Source organism: Xenopus laevis, chromosome 2S (genome assembly GCF_017654675.1).
Source record: "Xenopus laevis strain J_2021 chromosome 2S, Xenopus_laevis_v10.1, whole genome shotgun sequence".
Taxonomy (NCBI): domain Eukaryota; kingdom Metazoa; phylum Chordata; class Amphibia; order Anura; family Pipidae; genus Xenopus; species Xenopus laevis.
This window is the reverse complement of record NC_054374.1, coordinates 98,041,354-98,057,867: the sequence shown is the minus strand read 5'-3', so window position 1 is coordinate 98,057,867 and position 16,514 is coordinate 98,041,354. Positions and strand designations below refer to the sequence as shown.

General features: G+C 39.6%; 1 protein-coding gene across 1 annotated transcript in view; it reads right to left on the bottom strand.

Annotated features, from left to right (window-relative positions):
* Positions 1–15,546, bottom strand: part of LOC108708949 (rho GTPase-activating protein 6) — a 145,512-nt gene extending 129,966 nt beyond the window's left edge. The window contains exon 1 of the mRNA XM_041584184.1: positions 15,264–15,546. Within this exon, the coding sequence (XP_041440118.1) occupies positions 15,264–15,305 (42 nt within the window). The 5' untranslated portion in view covers positions 15,306–15,546. The remainder of the gene's footprint in view (positions 1–15,263) is intronic.
* Between the last annotated feature and the right edge of the window lie 968 nt (positions 15,547–16,514).

Below are 16,514 nucleotides of genomic sequence, written 5' to 3'. Positions count from 1 at the left end.
TTTTTGCCTACACCCATTTGTGTGGCCACACCCTCTTATTACCATGTTCATTTTACAAAATTTGGCAGGTTATGAAAGTTTGAACATATTTCTGTGTTTTTTTCCCCAGTTATTACAGTTTTGCTAATGAAGGTGAATTGCCCTTTAAGCTGTGAGTCTCACTTTTTCCAAGGGACCTGTTATCTTATTGTTACAATTACTTATTTGCTTATCTTGAAATTTTTACAAAAGTATCTTATCTGCTGCTGTGGCTGTTCTGGGCTCTCTGTCAAAAGCCAATTAAGTTAGAAACTTTGTTTTTTTTCTGGCTGTTTAGTGCAGAGAAAAACGTGACTTTCCAGTACAAACGAGGGACTGCAGGTTGAGCTGTCAAAAGAGGGACTGTCCCTCTAAAATCGGGACAGTTGGGAGGTATGGCAACAGTGCAGGGAATCTTGGAATGTAAAAATTGAATCACTAAGTCCCATTAAGGTTACATTTTTACAGGTTATTCATGACTTTTATGTATGATATTTACATGCATGAACATGAGATGAAAGTACAATGTGTGCCATCATAATTGCCATGTGTTTTTTGTTAAATAATGAAATTTAAGGACATTTCATCCTTTGTAATTTAGCTAGACATATTTTTCTGCATCAATTGCTGCAAATTAACATAGAGGATTACACACTCTTAGTTCAAGTCTGTTTTTTCTGCGAGTGGTAAAAACTGGGTGGGGACACTCAACTTTTAGGCTTTCGCAGTCACATGGAAATGTTTTTCAAGAAAGCAACAAAGACCACCTTGAAGCTCAGTAAATGCCTTCACTGTTAAATTCTGGGAATATTATGAAAGAAAAATATTGACTAGTAAAGCTTTTTAATACACTACCTCTAAAAACAAATGATAAAAATCTAAGAATATGCATATAAAAGTGTATATGTTGCTCTGAAAACCAATTTAATGCGAATGGTTTTGAAATAACATTGTAACATATTGCTAGAACGCAATCCCTCAAATTTCTCTGACATTTTATAAACTGTTATTGTAACAATGAGCAAGCATGTTGCAAATGACAATAAACACAGAGGATGGGTTTGACGTGTATTTATGTTGTCTTTTCATACATACAAACCTGGGTAATAGTGGGTATAAAGGATATACAGGTATGGGACCTGTTATCCAGAATGCTCAGGACCTGGGGTTTTCCGTAATTTGGATCTTCATACATTAAGTCTACTAGAAAATGTGGCTGGTTCTAAGGGTTGCCATCTGTTTGGATTTCACACAGACAGCCAGGTTTTTGGAATGAGTGTCCGGACAGGACATTGAATTTAATGACAAGGTGATCAGCCAATCAATGATCGGCATGTCATCAGCCATTCCCCAGATGTCACTGGCCTGCCCCCAATGCCATCGACCCGACATCCTGCACGTTTTCCCATGAAAAGGAAAAGGTGGCAAACCTACTGGTTCTGTTTCCAATAAGGAATATTTATATATTAGTTTGTTCAAGGTATTGTTTTATTATTATAGAGAAAAAGAAATTTGGATAAAACGGTGTCTATGGGAGATGGCCTTTCTGTAATTCAGCTTTCTGGATAACAGGTTTCCATATAATGGATCACATACCTGTAGTATATAAGGGTATAAGTACAGTGACCCTATGAGTAATATTAACAACCTATGTCCTACACCAAAGGATGGAAATATTAAATATCTGTCAGTCAATACTAAGTAGTTCTATTTATTACAGTTAAATATAAAACTGATTGGTACAACATAAAAGGCAGCTTAGCAGAGCTACATAGCTAGCAGTATGCCTAATCAGTAACATGTCTATACTTGGGCAAAAAAAGAGAAGAAATGTAAATATTCTTGTTTTTAATTTTGAGGAACATTTTTATTATGCATTACTAAGACAAACCCAAACTCCACAAATACTTTTCAGTATAACAGATTCCCTGCAAAAATGCACCATCCTCTTTCACAGCTGAGAACTGGGGTATCCTCTCATAATACCTTATTTATGGAATGCAATCGTATTTAACACACAGAATGAAGGAGAAGAGAATGCAGGAAGGGAGTGCCCCTAGGAGAACATTCCAAAATTCTGTCAGGATTGTGGGCAGCACAACAACAACATACAGTAATTAGGTAGTCTCTTTATAGGAGCACATATATATATATATATATATATATATATATATATATATATATATATATATATATATATATATATATATATATATATATATATATATATATATATATATATATATATATATGAGAGATAATCAGGAAGCCGGCACAGCACGTCAAAAAGTCATCGCTGCCTGGGTGCAATATGCCCAAAAATTAAGTAGAGAAGTGAAGAAGCTCGCACTCACAGGACTTATCAAAATCAAAAATGGTGTTTATTTCAATATAAGTAACTAACGTTTCGGCTTGCACTCAAGCCTTTGGCTTGAGTGCAAGCCGAAACGTTAGTTACTTATATTGAAATAAACACCATTTTTGATTTTGATAAGTCCTGTGAGTGCAAGCTTCTTCACTTCTATATATATATATATATATATATATATATATATATATATATATATATATATATATATATATATATATATATATATATATATATATATATATATATATATATACATACATATATATACATATATTTAGCCAGGAGCTGTGGCATAGCTTCAGTGGTTGTAGCACCCCATACCCCCCCTTTAAACTAGTGGTGATCCTATGCTTTTAAAATTGGTCGTTTGTTTTGGGAATATCTCTCCTTTAAAAGCCTGATTGCTGGCTGGGGAGGATTTAGCCCTCAGTGAAAAAACAGCGTTCAACGGACATTGATTACAGGTAATGCTAAAATGCACATAAAATATAAAACAAGTTAGGGACCGCCATTCGGGGTTTACCTTGACGTGGTATGGTGGCTTATCAATTTTATGATCATAACTTTGTAACAAAATAACCCCTGTTTTGGGTACATATGCAATAGCATTTATTATACTTATATATATATATATATATATATATATATATATATATAATATATATATATATATACACTTTAAAGCCTTTAGAGTGCTCCCACAACCCCCCTGTTTTGATATTGTATATATATATATATATATATATATATATATATAGATAGATATATATGCACACTAGCCCTAATTTGTTTTTCACAGCAGCCAGGACCAGCAAGATATTTTCCTGTATTACAGCAACACACCTAAGGGGTTATGTAATTAAAGGTGCAGTGTTTGCTATGGATCTAATCAGATATAGGAACCAATTAGCAGGTAGCATTTAACATTGTATTTGTTACTATGTGTACCTGCTCAAAATGCATGCCATTTATTACGTATGGGTGCTAGTATTTACTAATTGGTCTTAGAGAAAAAGATCAGAAGAACCAGTTTCCCTAGTAAGAAGCCTTTATATCTCTTACATTAGAGTCCTCTCACATCAAATTTTTTGGGTTCATCAGCTGTACACCTCCACCTTCCAAAGTTAATACGTAGTGCAGTTACAGTTAATTAAATGCATGTCTATTACTCCCCTGCAGCCCAGGCAATGGTGCATACATGTGCTAGTTCCCTAAATAAAAAGCCCATACTGTAATATAAAGTAAAACAGGCAATTGTATTTTGAGTTTTGTTTGTATTTTAGATAGAGTTAGTTTTAAGCAAGCAATGTGATGGCTGATCATTATATAACAATTAGAAGGCATTTCGACTTCAAGACATTTTCTTCATGAGTTTTAAGTAATGCAAACCTCCTTCACCAAAACATATGAGAAAATCTTAGGTGAGAAAGCCATGAAATACACAGTGGAAGTGCCAATAGGTCTTTGATCATAAAATGTAATTATGGCCAAATTGCTTATAATGTCTGCAGAGCAAATTCCTTCAGGAAAACATTGCCCCCAAGAATTAAAACAGCCCAGCATATAAATGTAAGGGAAAAAGCACAAGTAAATAGGATGGTGTTTATGAAGGCAAATATTGTCCATCAAGTAGAAGAAATACCACAAATTTGGTTAATAACTATTTACAATAAATTTTTAGCGAACTGTTGACCTGGTATGTGAACTATCTGCCGTTTCCTCTATTCTTATCAGCAATATGTAGATGTGGATAACTTTCCCACTATCTAATCTGTTATCTTTCCAAGCAGGCATGTTGCTAAATGAACAGAGCATTGGAAAGAACATTTGGATATGCTTACCCGCCTTTCCTGATGGTCATATAGAAGAATTCACAAAAATGTTTCACTGCTTCATCAACACGATCTACACCTCACAGTAGATATAGACAGGTTAGGCACAGTACAGTGATCTACAATAATTTCCCACACACTGATAACAAAAATCAGTCTACAAAATTTCCTATTGTGTCTTTTCAGATTATTTCCCCCCATAGGCCTTCCAGCTCTATCTTGCATGCTTTTTTTATGGTGGCAAACGGACACTCTGGTTACTCATAAATGTGTATATGATTAAAGGGATACTGTCATGGGAAAAAACATTTTTTTCAAAATGAATCCGTTAATAGTGCTGCTCCAGATGAATTCTGCACTGAAATCCATTTCTCAAAAGAGCAAACAGATTTTTTTATATTCAATTTTGAAATCTCACATGGGGCTAGACATTTTGTCAATTTCCCAGCTGCCCCTGGTCATGTGACTTGTGCCTGCACTTGAATAGAGAAATGCTTTTTGGCAGGCTGCTGTTTTTCCTTCTCAATGTAACTGAATGTGTCTCAGTGGGACATGGGTTTTTACTATTGAGTGCTGATCTTAGATCTACCAGGCAGCTGTTATCTTGTGTTAGGGAGCTGTTATCTGGTTACCTTCCCATTGTTCTTTTGTTTGGCTGCTGAGGGGGAAAAGGGACGGGGGTGATATCACTCCAACTTGCAGTACAGCAGTAAAGAGTGATTGAAGTTTATCAGAGCACAAGTCACATGACTGGGGGCAGCTGGGAAATTGACAATATGTCTAGCCCCATGTCAGATTTCAAAATTGAATATAAAAAAATCAGTTTGCTCTTTTGAGAAATGGATTTCAGTGCAGAATTCTGCTGGAACAGCACTATTAACTGATTCATTTTGAAATTATTTTTTTTTCCCAAGACAGTGGGGCTCATTTATCAACACTGGGCAAATTTGCCCATGGGCAGTAACCCATGGCAACCAATCAGATTGCTGCACTCATTGTTCTACTTGCAGCTGGCTTCAAAAAGCTAATCACTGATTGGTTGCTATAGGTAACTGCCCATGGGCAAATTTGCCCAGTGTTGATAAATGAGCCCCAGTATCCCTTTAAGTAATTTACTATACAAGTAAGTAATCATAACATACAAAAATTACAAAAATTACAATAATCTATCAAGTTTAATGCTTCCAAATAACCCCCAACACATATATGTATACATACATACATATTTACCAACAAAAACATTGTATCTTTTTCTGGCTGTTCAGTGCAGGAGATCAAAGAGAAAGTCGGGACATTTCAGTAACAAGCCAGGACTGCGGGTTGAGCTGTCAAAATTATGACTCAAAATTGGACAGTTGGAAGGTATACTTAAGATATACTTAGACAGGAAGTCACCCAAGTCCCTCTCCAATACCCTAGGGCAGGGGTCCCCAACCTTTACACATGCGAGCCACGTTCAAATGAAAAAAGGTTTTGGAGAGCAACACATTTAAGAAACAAGTTCCAGGGGTGCCAGATAAAAGCTTTGATTGGCTATTTAGTTGCCCCTATGTGGACTGACAGGAGGCTCTGTTTGGCATTACATCACAGGACGCACTGAAACATGTTTATTATTGTGCATAATGTAACTCTTGCTGTAAAATATGAGGATATTAGAAGTCATCTTGGTGTTCCTTGATATGTACTGTATATTTCACTTGGCTTCAATGGCTTAGAGTTTATATACTTATAATACACAAAAGCTATGAATATCTTGTAAATTATATCCTTATAAATGGTGAGTTCTGATGTTATAAACGGTGAGTTCTGATGTCATTTCTGTCACATGACTCACTGAAACTTGTGTATTATAAGAAATAATGTACCCCAGTTGCAAAATATGAGGATATTAGAAGTTACCTCGGAGTTTCATGACCTGTATAAAAACAGATTTTACAAATTTTACAAGAGGGGGTACTTTATTCTCTATATATTTTACAATGAGGGTACATTATTCACTACATCCTATGCAAACCTACAAAATGAATCATAACATCCTTATTTGATTGTAATGATTTTATTTATTATACTAGATGCTTCCCCAAATTCAATTTGATGTCAGTTCCTGCACAGTGGATTTTATAACCACATGCATACACTATAGTCAACTTCATTGGGAGACAATTAACCTGCTTGCATGTTTTTGGAGTCTACGGTAAGTCAAGGGGAGAGACTCTGTGCCGTGTAACAAGGTTCAGTTAGAAGAAAAACCAGCAATGATAACATCTGTGCCACTCTGTTGCCTATGAACCTTGCACCAATGTGGGAAAGAAGATAGTAGGAGCATGAACACAACCAATCTATTTCTGCTCACATTCTAACTCATTATAGAGACTTCCTGACATTGGGAAATATAAATGGGACCAACTGAACTCCTTCAGGTGAGGGAAAGTGCCTGCCATGCTCAGGGCTGGATTTACATAGCAGGCACCCCTAGACCCGCTGTCATTCATCGCCCCCCATCCCCTCCCTTTTATTCACTCAAATTTTCATCAACGGGACCGGAGCAATGGGGATTGGCGCACAGGAAATGTAAAAAACTTTTGTATCTCCTGCACCTCCCCAGTGTTTCTGAACACTTGGGGGCTGATTCCCCAAGGGTCGAATATCGAGGGTTAATTAACCCTCGATATTCGACTGGGAATTAAAATCCTTCGACTTCAAATATCGAAGTCGAAGGATTTAGCACAGATAGTACGATCGAAAAATCGAAGGATTATTCCTTCGATCGAACGATTAAATCCTTCAAATCGTTCGATTCGAAGGATTTTAATCCAACGATCGAAGGAATATCCTTCGATCAAAAAAACTTAGGGAAGCCTATGGGGACCTTCCCCATAGGCTAACATTGAGTTCGGTAGGTTTTAGATGGCGAACTAGGGGGTCGAAGTTTTTTTTAAAGAGACAGTACTTCGATTATCGAATGGTCGAATAGTCAAACGATTTTTAGTCGAAGTCGTAGTCAAAGGTCGAAGTAGCCCATTCGATGGTTGAAGTAGCCCATTTGATGGTCGAAGTAGCCCAAAAAACACTTCGAAATTCGAAGTTTTTTGACTTCGAATCCTTCACTCGAAGTTAGTGAATCGGCCCCTTGGTGTGGTTGGGCAGCATGCCGCCCCTAAAATCCTGCTGGGCCTTGGTGGCCTCTACACAAATCCGGGCCTGCCCATGCTAGGAAAATATACACTGTGAATACAATACCCTCAGCAAGGCCTGAAGTACTTTTCTATTCTGAAACTGGAAAGTTTGAAAGAGGTTCCTATTAAAAACTGCCATCAAGTGGTAAATTACATAAGGAAATTTCATATAAGGCCTTGAACTATTAAAACTGATCATCGCACCAACTCGGTCATGCACTCAACACATTCCATGACTACAATCATGAATTAGTCTTCAATGTGCACTGGCTATAGTCCTGCCCATCAAATGAATGCAGTGTTGCCTTTATCAGGATCTCATTCATGACAACAATTTCATTCCTGGCACAGCAGTACAAACACTAACAAGCCGATTTATGTGTGTATGTGAAAGGAATAGGTAATAAAGAATAACAGGATTGTCTTTGATAACAAGAGGTCTCTCCCAGAATGGGACAGCACAATGCCTTGCCACATTGTTTTGCCACTGATCAGCCTGTGAAGCAAATCAATGTGTCTGTTTTTGTACGGAGAGTGATGTATCTGTCACCAAAACCCCTCCACAATGGAGCGACCTGTAAGAGTTCCTATCTTCACTTCTTATTCTGCTGTTTAATCCAGTGGTTTTAAGACAAGCAGCCAATAATGACACATCTGGGGAGTAACAACATTCCTTTGGAATCTGCACAATGGCTTAGGCTAAGGAGTAATCACAATATACTCATGAGTTTTAATCACCCATAAACAGCATGCAACTGCACTCAACAGAATTTTCACCAAAAGATGAACCACATTGGGTTACTTAAATGTGTGAAATCAAATTCTACCCTGAGGATATATTAGACAGATTTGGGCAAAGAGCAAAGCCAAAAACAAGCAGTAAGGGTACAGCAGGGCACTGTGGGAGGCAAGCCAAATTGCTGTGCAACTTTGAACTAATTTGAAACACAAGTTAATGATACTGGAAGTTTTACTGCAATTGTGAAACAACTAAACAAGCCTAAATAATGCCAAACAAGCCTAAATTCTATGGCTAGAAATGCTGTATTTTAAATACTGAAGTTACTGTACCAGCCTAGAAGTTCAGGAGCAGGCTCTTACCATCTTTTGTCTCAGAGACACTGCACATGCTCAGTCTGGGTTGTTGAGTAGCTTTCATCCTTATCCGAAATCAACACACTAGCAGAAAGTGAGGTTACAGTTGTCATAGAAGTTGATGCTACATGACTAGTGATGGACGAATTTGTCCCGTTTTGCTTTGCTGAAAAATTCCCGAATTTCCAGCGAAATTCACAAAAGAGTTAAAAGTTAACGAAACACGAATTCTGACACCCACATCAATTTTGACATCAACATGAAAGGGAATTGCCGTCTGAATAATGTTGACGTGCGTTGGTTTGGCTGCAAATTTTTTGACGATTTATTCACCCATCACTATACATGACTGCTGATTAATCAATCTCATGTGTGTATATATACACACACACGCGCACACGCACACACGGACCTACGCAGCCCGATTCAACTGAGCCGTTCGTCGGAACTTACAGGCATGCGTGCGTGGCAGGGGGGTAGTGCAGGCGCTAGGATCGTGCGCCTGCCTAGGCGCATCCCCTGTTCAACTGCGCAGTTCGCGCGCACTTTCACGTATGTACTGGGGCGGGGGGGGTTGCCATAAGGGGGGGTGATCAGACCACACAGCCTAGGGGTGCCCGCCCGAAGAATCCAACCCTGAGTAGCTGGGAAAGTATATCATAACAAACTGTTGCAAGTCAGATGTGTCAGTATTTCAGCACAGACCTGTATGGATTCTGATAAACAGAAGAGCACCACTGGATATCATGCATATAGTATCCAACTGTTTAGCTCCTGGAATCCCCATGAAGAGAGCTGGGGGTTAACTTAAGGTAGCTGTAGTACCAACTTATCTGTACCAGACAGAGAAGGATTCAGCTTGAGCTGCTTTTCCTTTTTGGCTACAGATACAATGTCAATGTGATATTACAGTTAATATTTTATGTCATAAAATAGCAAATACTATATTCTTACTCAGATTACTATTCCCTCTAGATCCTCCAAATGACTTGATAGTCTGACTCTTCAACAGGTTGGTGGAGTAGCCATCTCCACTGCAGTAACATAAAGTATAACAGAAACCGGAGAGTCTTCAAGTGTTAAAGTGGACCCGTCACCCAAACAAAATTATTCCAAATCCTATTTTATCATGTTAGTCAAGCAAAATGAACTTTAATTACACTGTATAAATTATTTGAATATTGTTTCCATCAGTCTGGGAACTCATAATTATAGCAACCAGGAAGGAGCCATTTTGTGGACACTGTTATTAAGACAAGCCTTGTATCATCTCAGAATCTTGTTTGTGCACCAGGGGACAGGGAAACAATGTCCATCCCCATGCAGTGGTTACACAATTAAATCGTTAAGAGAGCTGGGGGAATGCAGGGAGAGCAGTGACATGTAGGAAGTGCTGAATGGAAAGTGATAGTAATTGTTTGCCCCGCCTCTATGCCTAGACATAGAGGTGGGGTAGGCAATATTTGATTGACAGCTGATATTTTTTAAATGAGTTTACAACAGCTATGAATGCTTTAATAAAAAAAAAAAATTGGATTTCATATTTAATTTAAAAAGGACTTTTATTATACAGATTTTTATGTCTGGGTGACGGGTCCACTTTAATGGATTTTATTATAGCACTACATGTTTCGAACCTCTAGGGTCCTTCCTCTGGTGCAAGTTACTTGAAGACTCTCCGGTTTCTGTTATACTTTATATTCTTAATCAACACACATTTCAGTGATGTATTTAAGTTATTGCCATTGCAAACAGTAGATCCATTTATTTTGCTTAAAATTCATATATAAAGCGTTTCTGCATTCAGCATACTCAAAATACTGTCAGAAGTTATGTAATAGTCATCAGCATGATAAAGTTGAATCAAGACAGCCCATCTGATGAAGTCATGTGTACTTGTACTGCCAAAGGCTCAATATAAAGAGTTCCAGTAGGAAAGACTATCATTCTTTCAGCACATGTAATGTGAGTCATGCAGTCGTAAAAAGGAGCACATTGCAAAAAATATTTTGTTGTGAGGCTTATGCTGCAAAGCACATGTCCAGGTAGAGCCTTGTCTCCCATTCCCAGACCAGGGCAAAGCATCATAAACTGTCTAGTACCCAGAGAAGTATACACTAAAATACACCAAATGACAATGACACATTTTAAACTTGAACTGGGAAATAAATGTTCATGATACTATGGAAATTATGTAAATCTTTCACAACTCAAAACAACAGGCACTAGTTATTGAAAAAATGTTTTATGACCCATAAATAGTCTAAGGTTGCATCAAACATTGTTAAATCTGAGCATGCTGAGAGTTGCAGTTCACAAAAGTTAGCCAAAACTGTGTTCTATAAAGTAATGTGAAAAACAGTTTGAGATAAAATCACTGAAAAACAGTTCATGCAAATATCTTAAATGATGTCACCGTACAAAAAGTTTCACAAACACTTTATCTGTCATTTACATCAAAAGCTGTGACGTGTGTTTTCCAGACGCTGAAAAGCAAATTCTTACTTAAGGTAAGCTGAAAGACAAAGTTCTTTATTTTAGCAAATATAGCCAGAACATGAAAATTTCCTCTAAAATATTATGCAAGGAACATTCTCCACTTATATAGTTAATAACACAGGGTCAGACTGGCCTGCCCAGATACTGTAGGATATCTCAGTTGTCCCCAGTCTCAGTGGGACCCCATGTTTTAAAAACACTGCTGCCACCTGTAATGCACAGCATCAATTCATCTACCAATCAAAAGAGCCAGCAGTCATAATTACAAACAATAAGGCTAATTTACAAAATTGCAGACAGAGTGCTAAACACAGGCACAAACCGGGTTCTTAGAACAAAAGTCCAAAGAGCTGCACTTTGCTCTGAATTCTGCTCTGCCTGTGTTTGGCGGCAATGTATTCAGAGTAGGTGGGTGGTGGTCAGCATGTTAGTGCCCCCTGGGAAACCCTAAATCTGGGAAAGAAAAAAACATACTTGCACGATGTGGGACAAGGGAGAAATGGAATCAGTTCTGGGAAAGCAGAACTGAGAGCATAAAATTGTGGTTCTACTGTACATCTTTTATTCTTTACATCTTGTTTTCTTCATTGGCCTAGCTGGAAAAATATCCCTTGCATATTACTGTATTATTCTATATAGCAGAGCTTGCAATGAAAATCTTATGATATGTGATTATTCAGAGTACCCTTAGCATCTGGTCCTTTGATGTTCCATTCTGACACATAGGGGCCAATTTAAGATTGTTCATACCTTTACCAAAAACTTCCGAAGTTTTTCTTCATTTCAGAAGCCCCTTTGGGTAAAACAAAATAACAAAAAAAAAAACTTTTAAGAAAACTTTTCTTTGATAACTTGGTTGACAAAGGCTAAGTTGAATGATAAGGAAAACTAACATTTGCTGTCTGCTAGTATCTGCAAGCCATTGGTAAGATCTTCTTGTAAATAAACAATCAAGACACACTGTGCCTGGGGCCAGAGTTTTAACTCGACTGCTGGGGAATTTGTCTTTCTAGGTATGTGCAAATGTCCACAGCAATTACAGCTCTGTAATGCCTTCCTCCGTAATTGTAGTTACAGTAGCTAACCAAAACACATCCTTGGAGATGATTAACCAACTTTAAAGAACACGGGTTTTTTTTACTCCTCCAACAGTGCACACAAGACATTGTTTTCACCTGATTTTCAAGTGTTTTACATATTTGTTTTTCCTTCTGTTTGTCTTTAGAGAGAGGCCAAAGTGTTTGCACCGTGAGAAAGTTACTAACATAACCCAAAGCAGCACAGCATAAACACAGTCAGTTTAAACACTCCTCACATATCCACGACATATAGCAAAGTGAAACGTTATAAGCATTCTCTATGCAGCCTACAAGGAAAAACTGTAAGAAACTGCAGCTGATGAAATATATATGCTGCTACCCTCCGCTGGCAAACATCTGGCACACACAGAGTGGTGAGAGATGAAGCATTTTGTTGCTGAGGGTCTGTCTGTTACCTGTACATTTGTGTAAGACAGGACACTTTACATTCAGTAGTATTAACAGCAGTGCTGGTTTTTTCATCAGGGGCATATTGCCCGCTGATTTTTTCTGCCAGTTGGTAGTAGCGGACAAAATGCCCTTTTTGCCGCTGACTTAAGATATAAGTAAAGGTATAGGACCTGTAATCCAGAATGCTTGGGACCTTGTGTTTTCTGGATAGTGGATCTTTCTGTCATTTGGATCTTCATACCTTAAGCCTACTAGAAAATCAGTTAAAATTTGATAAAACCTGGTTTTGCTTCCAGTAAGAGTTAATTCTATTTTAGTTTGCATCAAGTACAAGGTACTGTTTTATTGCTACAGAGCTACAAAGAAAAAGGAAATCAGTTTAAAAAATTATTTGGATAAAATGGAGTCTATGGGAAATATCATTTCTTTAATTTGGAACTTTCTGGATAATGTGTTTCTGTATAACCTGCAGTTGCCTCTGAAACCCCTAACAAAGACTCTAAAGGGGGCTTTAAAAAGTTATTCCCTGGTAAATGAGCTTTTATTTTGCTTTCATGAAGTTTTGCCATTGCAAAGCTTTTTCCATATCCACCCAGCACCAGTATAACTATAATGCAGAATACCTGCATTGCCAGATGTATTGTCTTACTAATTGAAAAACAGCAAATATAATGGATCATGCAGCATAGCAGTAGTACTTTTTTGTGACAATCACATGACAACTGGTTGCCTGCTACAACAAACAACTGTCATCTCTTTCTGAGTACAGAGGAGGAAGTGGTTTGTAGCCTGACAGCACATTTTCTGCTTCTTAAGAAAGCTACAAAAATACTGTGTAAATGCAACTGCTGCCTCAAAGAATTGAAAAAACACTGCCCAAACCCATAACACAATACATTGCAGTGTTCATAACAATACTGGAAAGGGACCGTTCTGTCAGTCATTGCAGACAAATTAGCTAGTGTAGAAAGGTGGATAGTGGCTAACATGCTGTTGCATGCTGGTGTCAAGGGGAGGGGTGAGTTGCTAATATTTGGGATGTAGAGTTCAGGCAAGACCACTCAGGTTAAACCAAGCACTACATTCTAAAACACCTTTGGCCCCAAAGAAGGCGAGGCAGGTTAGGCATTAAAATATACATACATATATCAATGTTAATATAAAGAATTCAAAACTCCAATCCAAATCATATCAAAGACAGGGGGAAATTACATTTTAAAGCGCTAGGACTTCTATTGTTGCTCAGCAGCTGGAAAGTTGCTGTACTTAAACTCCCAGGTTTTACAGTTGATACGAACTCTTTGTATTAATTTGAATTGTTTTTTTTGTTTTTTTTGCTACCACCCACCATTCCTGTTTGTATGAAAAGGTGAGTGCTGCAATAATGTTAATCTGCCCATCTCTGTTCCAATAATCCTGCTGGCATTAGACTAAAGGTGGCCATACACGGGCCGATAAAAGCTGCCGACAGACCGAGTCGGCAGCTTATTGGCCCGTGTATGAGGGCCCCCGACGGGCTTCCCCGATCGAGATCTGGCCGAAAGTCGGCCAGATCTCGATCGGATGGGGTTAAAAATCCCGTCGGATCGCGGCCGCATCTGTTCGTTGATGCGGTCCCGCGATCCGACCGCCCGTTTGGCAAACGCTAGGATCCGATCGTTGGGCCCTAGGGCCCACGATCGGATCAGCCCGATATTGCCCACCTCAAGGTGGGCATATCGGAGGGAGATCCGCTCGTTTGGCGACATCGCCAAACGAGCGGATCTATCCGTGTATGGCCACCTTAATTGTTCCTAAGGAAAATAATTGTTCTACAGACCCAAAACCTGTGGGAAATGAACTAAGATATCCATATAATCTCTTTTGAAGTGCCGTGACGGTGACTAAAATGTTGCACAATGCGGATTTGCCCTCAGACTGCTTTTATCCCCAAAAGAGCCAACTGAAGTGGTTTCACTTCCCTTTCAGCTGATAGACACTGTATCCCCCTTGCTCTGCAGTCTATCTTAATTTAGAGTGAGAGAGGCAACAGGGGAATCAAAGGGCAAATGTACAAGCATAGTCATCAACTCCCTGCACATTCTACAGCAGCCACACCGCCTATTAATCACAAGAGACCTATATGAATACAGGGTCAGGGAGTAGCCCTTAGGGCCAGATGTTGCCTGTCACTGTCTGCATACTTCCTGCCAGGGCTTCATGAGCACAAGGGGTGGTGCACCTCTCCCTCCAGCTGCAAACTACAGCTCCCAGCAACCTATGCAAGTGATAGAGGCAGCCCTTCAGAAAACAGGGAGTAACAGGTTTGCGTTCACAGTTAAAGTAGTGCAGCCTTCCATTTGGGGCATCCCACTGGGTAAACTGCTCCTCAGCTGCTCTGTCCAACATCTTCTACCAAAAAAGGGCATTTTTATGCCTTAATATGACAAGAAGAAAGCATTATTGACAGTGCATGCAGACTGTATCACTACAAGTACTGGAATAAGCACCTCGGGCTCTCCAGCTGTTTCTCAGCTACAGCTCCTATAGACCAACATGCTGGGAGTTGCAGTATACAGGCAGGCACTGAGCCTCTATCAGCAGCAGCAAACAAACCTTTAGCTAAACACTGTGGAACTCTGGCAGCCACCATGCATTTCAGCATGCCCTAGTGACAAATACACTGTCCAACTTTCCCATGCACCTTTAGTGCTCCTCCAGCATCCATGAAGCACCCAAAGCTGTGCACAGGGACTGCCAGTAATTCAGCATAAGCTGGAGGGCAACACGTTTGGGCACTTACCGTGTAGCACAGTCTCCTGTCACAGAACACAGTGTCCCCCATTGCGTTCAGTAGAGAGAAAGAAAATCCTCAGCACTTGTGTAAATATTTTATCCCCGGAACAGCAAAAAAAAAAACACCCAGTTATATCCACGTTGCACCCTGGATACACATCCTTGTGATTCCAACAGTTGCACTGAGAGTGTCCCCTTGTCCCACTTGCTTAAGCTAAGTCATCATCAGCGACTACTAAGCAAGAGTGCCGGCAGCAACAGCACTGACACCGCTCCCCTCACCATGAGCCTGTGTATGGAGCAGCTCTAGGAGGGAGAGAGGGAGGAGGGAGGGAAAGGATGCAGGGGGGGGGGGGGGCTGGCCTGGGAGGCAGTGGGGCTGGAGGAGAAGGGACATTTATTTCTCTCTGGCCATTCGAGCTTAATATTCACTTGGTTTTCATATATTAAATCTGGGCACATCTGTCTGATGATATTGGATTTAACACGAGGGAGTCGCAATAGTCTGCGCAGCTGAAAATAAATAGCCCATAGATTTATATAAAATAGCGCCACTCACAGCCAACATGGGAGATGACAGTATGCTTGAACTGAAGATTGAACTAAGATGCTAAGCCAAGAAAGTGAGATAATAAAAAAACACACACACAAACTTATAACTGTATAGTCAGCTTCAGAACTGACGTGTATAGAGAAGGCTGTAATTATTTAAATTAAGGCACCTGAGACCTATTGTCAGTGGCGTAACTACTCGTCGGCAGACCCTAGTACAGGATGGGCACCAGGACCCACTAAGAATTGCGCGCCGGAGTGCTGCTGGCATGCAAGCTGTAAAATATACCCCTGCCCAGCTTCCAGTGATAACCATTATAGCGGCCTTGGTGCGAACGCACCCCTGGTAGTTACACCACTGCGTATTGTTTTTGGAGCTTATGTTGCAGATGGCCAGGGGGTGGGGGTATTGAGTGAGTGTCCAGTCTGCAAGGTCCCCTCCAACTGGTAGGTTTGAGAAGGGGATGGCTAACACAGGATATAAGGGGTGGGTTGGAAGGAAGGCACCAGATAATTTTTGCTTTTGTGTTTTGCAGGTTTAAGCTGTGTCTGAATTACTGAAATGGAGAGAAGGTAGCCCAGGTGTGCAGCGGGTCATTCTGGAAGGTACAGGGAGTATTCACCACCTCAAGGCCAGGTTAAGTCGTAAGTAGCCCACGCAGGTCAGGAGCTTATCCCCACGAACCAGTCTTCCCCAACAACCCAT